We start from the raw sequence: 1,881 nt of genomic DNA on the forward strand, positions 1-1,881 counted from the left end.
GAAAAATTGAAAAAATAAAGTGAAAAATGATTGTATTGCAGTAATATGTTTATTTAATTTTAATTTTTGTAAATCCATTGATGTCATATTAATTATTAAATTTCAGTTTTCTATTATTTTTGTTGGAATAAAGAAGTTTTTTAGAATAAAAATAGTTTTTTTCTTTTTGATTTTTTATATTTCCATTTAACAAAAACTTTTTCCTATTTTTGTATATAAAAGAGTACCTTATTTTTCAATGAGGAATTCAAGTTTCTATCGATTTATTTTATTAGAAGATATTTGTTTCTTTTTTTTTTCAAAAGTATAGTTTTTCTTTGTTTTAACTATAAAATAAATTTTGATATATTAATTTGTCATGAAAGTTTGAATATGAAAATAACGAAATCTTTTTTTAAAAAATTATAAAAAGTATCACTATTTGAACGGTTTTAGTATATTTTTTAGGATCTTTTCATGGTTGATGAAATGGTTATTTGAGTGTTAATATGAATAACTCATTGAAAAGTTATTAGATAAAAATTAAAGAGGTAATTAGGTGATAGAAGTAATAGAATAAGACCACTCTTTTACAGGGAAGTATAACAATAGTATTTTGAGGAAGTATGAAAAGAATCAAAATACAAAAAAGAAAGAAGTTATTAAAAAGATGAATTAAAAATTAGTTAGAGAGTGCGAAATAATATAACGTAAAAAAATTGAATAAATGTAATGATAAAAATGATAAAATATTTTATATACTTTGATAAATACAAAACAAAGAAGAATAAAAAGTAATGATAATAATACTACTATTTAGTATAAAAAAATTAATGGAAGTTCATTAAATTGAAAACGAAATTAATTATAGTTTCAAATACTAAAAAATATTCATACAAAAGTTATTCTAATTAAAAAACGAGAAACAACAGGAATAATAAGAAATAACAAATGGATAAAATTAAATAGAGTGAATTATAATAGAATATATTATAGCAATATATTAAAAAAAAAGAAATAAAAAAAGAATAAACAAACAAATGATATAATTATCAAATAAAATTAAAAAAATTAATGATGATATTACTAGATATTAACCTTTTAAAATTAAAAACAATAAAACCAAATTTAACTAAATATTAAAAAATGTATTATCAACATTTAGTAGGTTCTTCACTACTTTTCATATTTTTAATATTCCATTTTTTCACTTTTGTTTTTGGTCCAAAACTAAGTATTATTTCATTTGCATTTACCTCAGTAATTTGTGAATTTTTATACGTTAAGTACCTAATAACATCACAGGTTACTGTTTCTATTTTACAACCATAAAAATTCATACTATGACAAGTTCCATCAACAATTAAATTATTACATTCAACACAAGTTAAATTAATTGAGTTACATTTTAATTTTAAAAAATTAAATTGACAATTTTGTAAATTAATATAATTAAAAGGATATTCACTAAAATCTATTTCATGCCCTTTGTAATCACAAAGATTTATATTATTATTTCTAAAAGTAAAAAAATGAATATTATTTAATATAGTTTCTTTATCATTATATTTGAAAATGATAGTTTGCAAATTGTTATTATTTTCAACATTTATAAAATTATCACAATGATTAATTATTAGTGAAGTAATTTTAATTGTATCTACATAAATTTCATTTTCTTTTAGTAATGTCCCATTATGATACCATTTTACTTCTTGTCTAGAACTAATTTCAACTTTTTCTAAATTGTCATCATGTATCTCTATTAATTTTCCCATGGTAATTATTTAATACTAACTTTTTTAAATGACATTTTGAAATATCAATTGATGACTTACAACTGTTAATTGTTAATGACTTTAAATTTGGTGGAATAATAATAATAAGACTTTGTTTTTTAAC

At 19.0% G+C, this 1,881-nt stretch overlaps 1 protein-coding gene across 1 annotated transcript, besides 7 other annotated features; it reads right to left on the bottom strand.

The window, feature by feature from the left end:
- Positions 1–327: 327 nt before the first annotated feature.
- Positions 328–355: a sequence feature (AT_rich).
- A 34-nt stretch (positions 356–389) lies between these two features.
- Positions 390–411: a sequence feature (AT_rich).
- A 279-nt stretch (positions 412–690) lies between these two features.
- Positions 691–740: a sequence feature (AT_rich).
- A 175-nt stretch (positions 741–915) lies between these two features.
- Positions 916–1,054: a microsatellite.
- Positions 1,055–1,078: 24 nt separating this feature from the next.
- Positions 1,079–1,127: a sequence feature (AT_rich).
- Positions 1,128–1,133: 6 nt separating this feature from the next.
- On the bottom strand, positions 1,134–1,757 carry EDI_253500 (uncharacterized protein; the record flags this gene model as incomplete). The annotated part of the gene is made up of 1 exon (XM_001739643.1): positions 1,134–1,757. One exon carries the CDS (start codon positions 1,755–1,757, stop codon positions 1,134–1,136), a length of 624 nt encoding a protein of 207 aa, XP_001739695.1.
- Positions 1,385–1,437: a sequence feature (AT_rich).
- Positions 1,482–1,530: a sequence feature (AT_rich).
- Positions 1,758–1,881: the final 124 nt, after the last annotated feature.

Source organism: Entamoeba dispar, genomic scaffold, assembly GCF_000209125.1.
Source record: "Entamoeba dispar SAW760 scf_1105229462311 genomic scaffold, whole genome shotgun sequence".
NCBI lineage: Eukaryota > Evosea > Mastigamoebida > Endamoebidae > Entamoeba > Entamoeba dispar.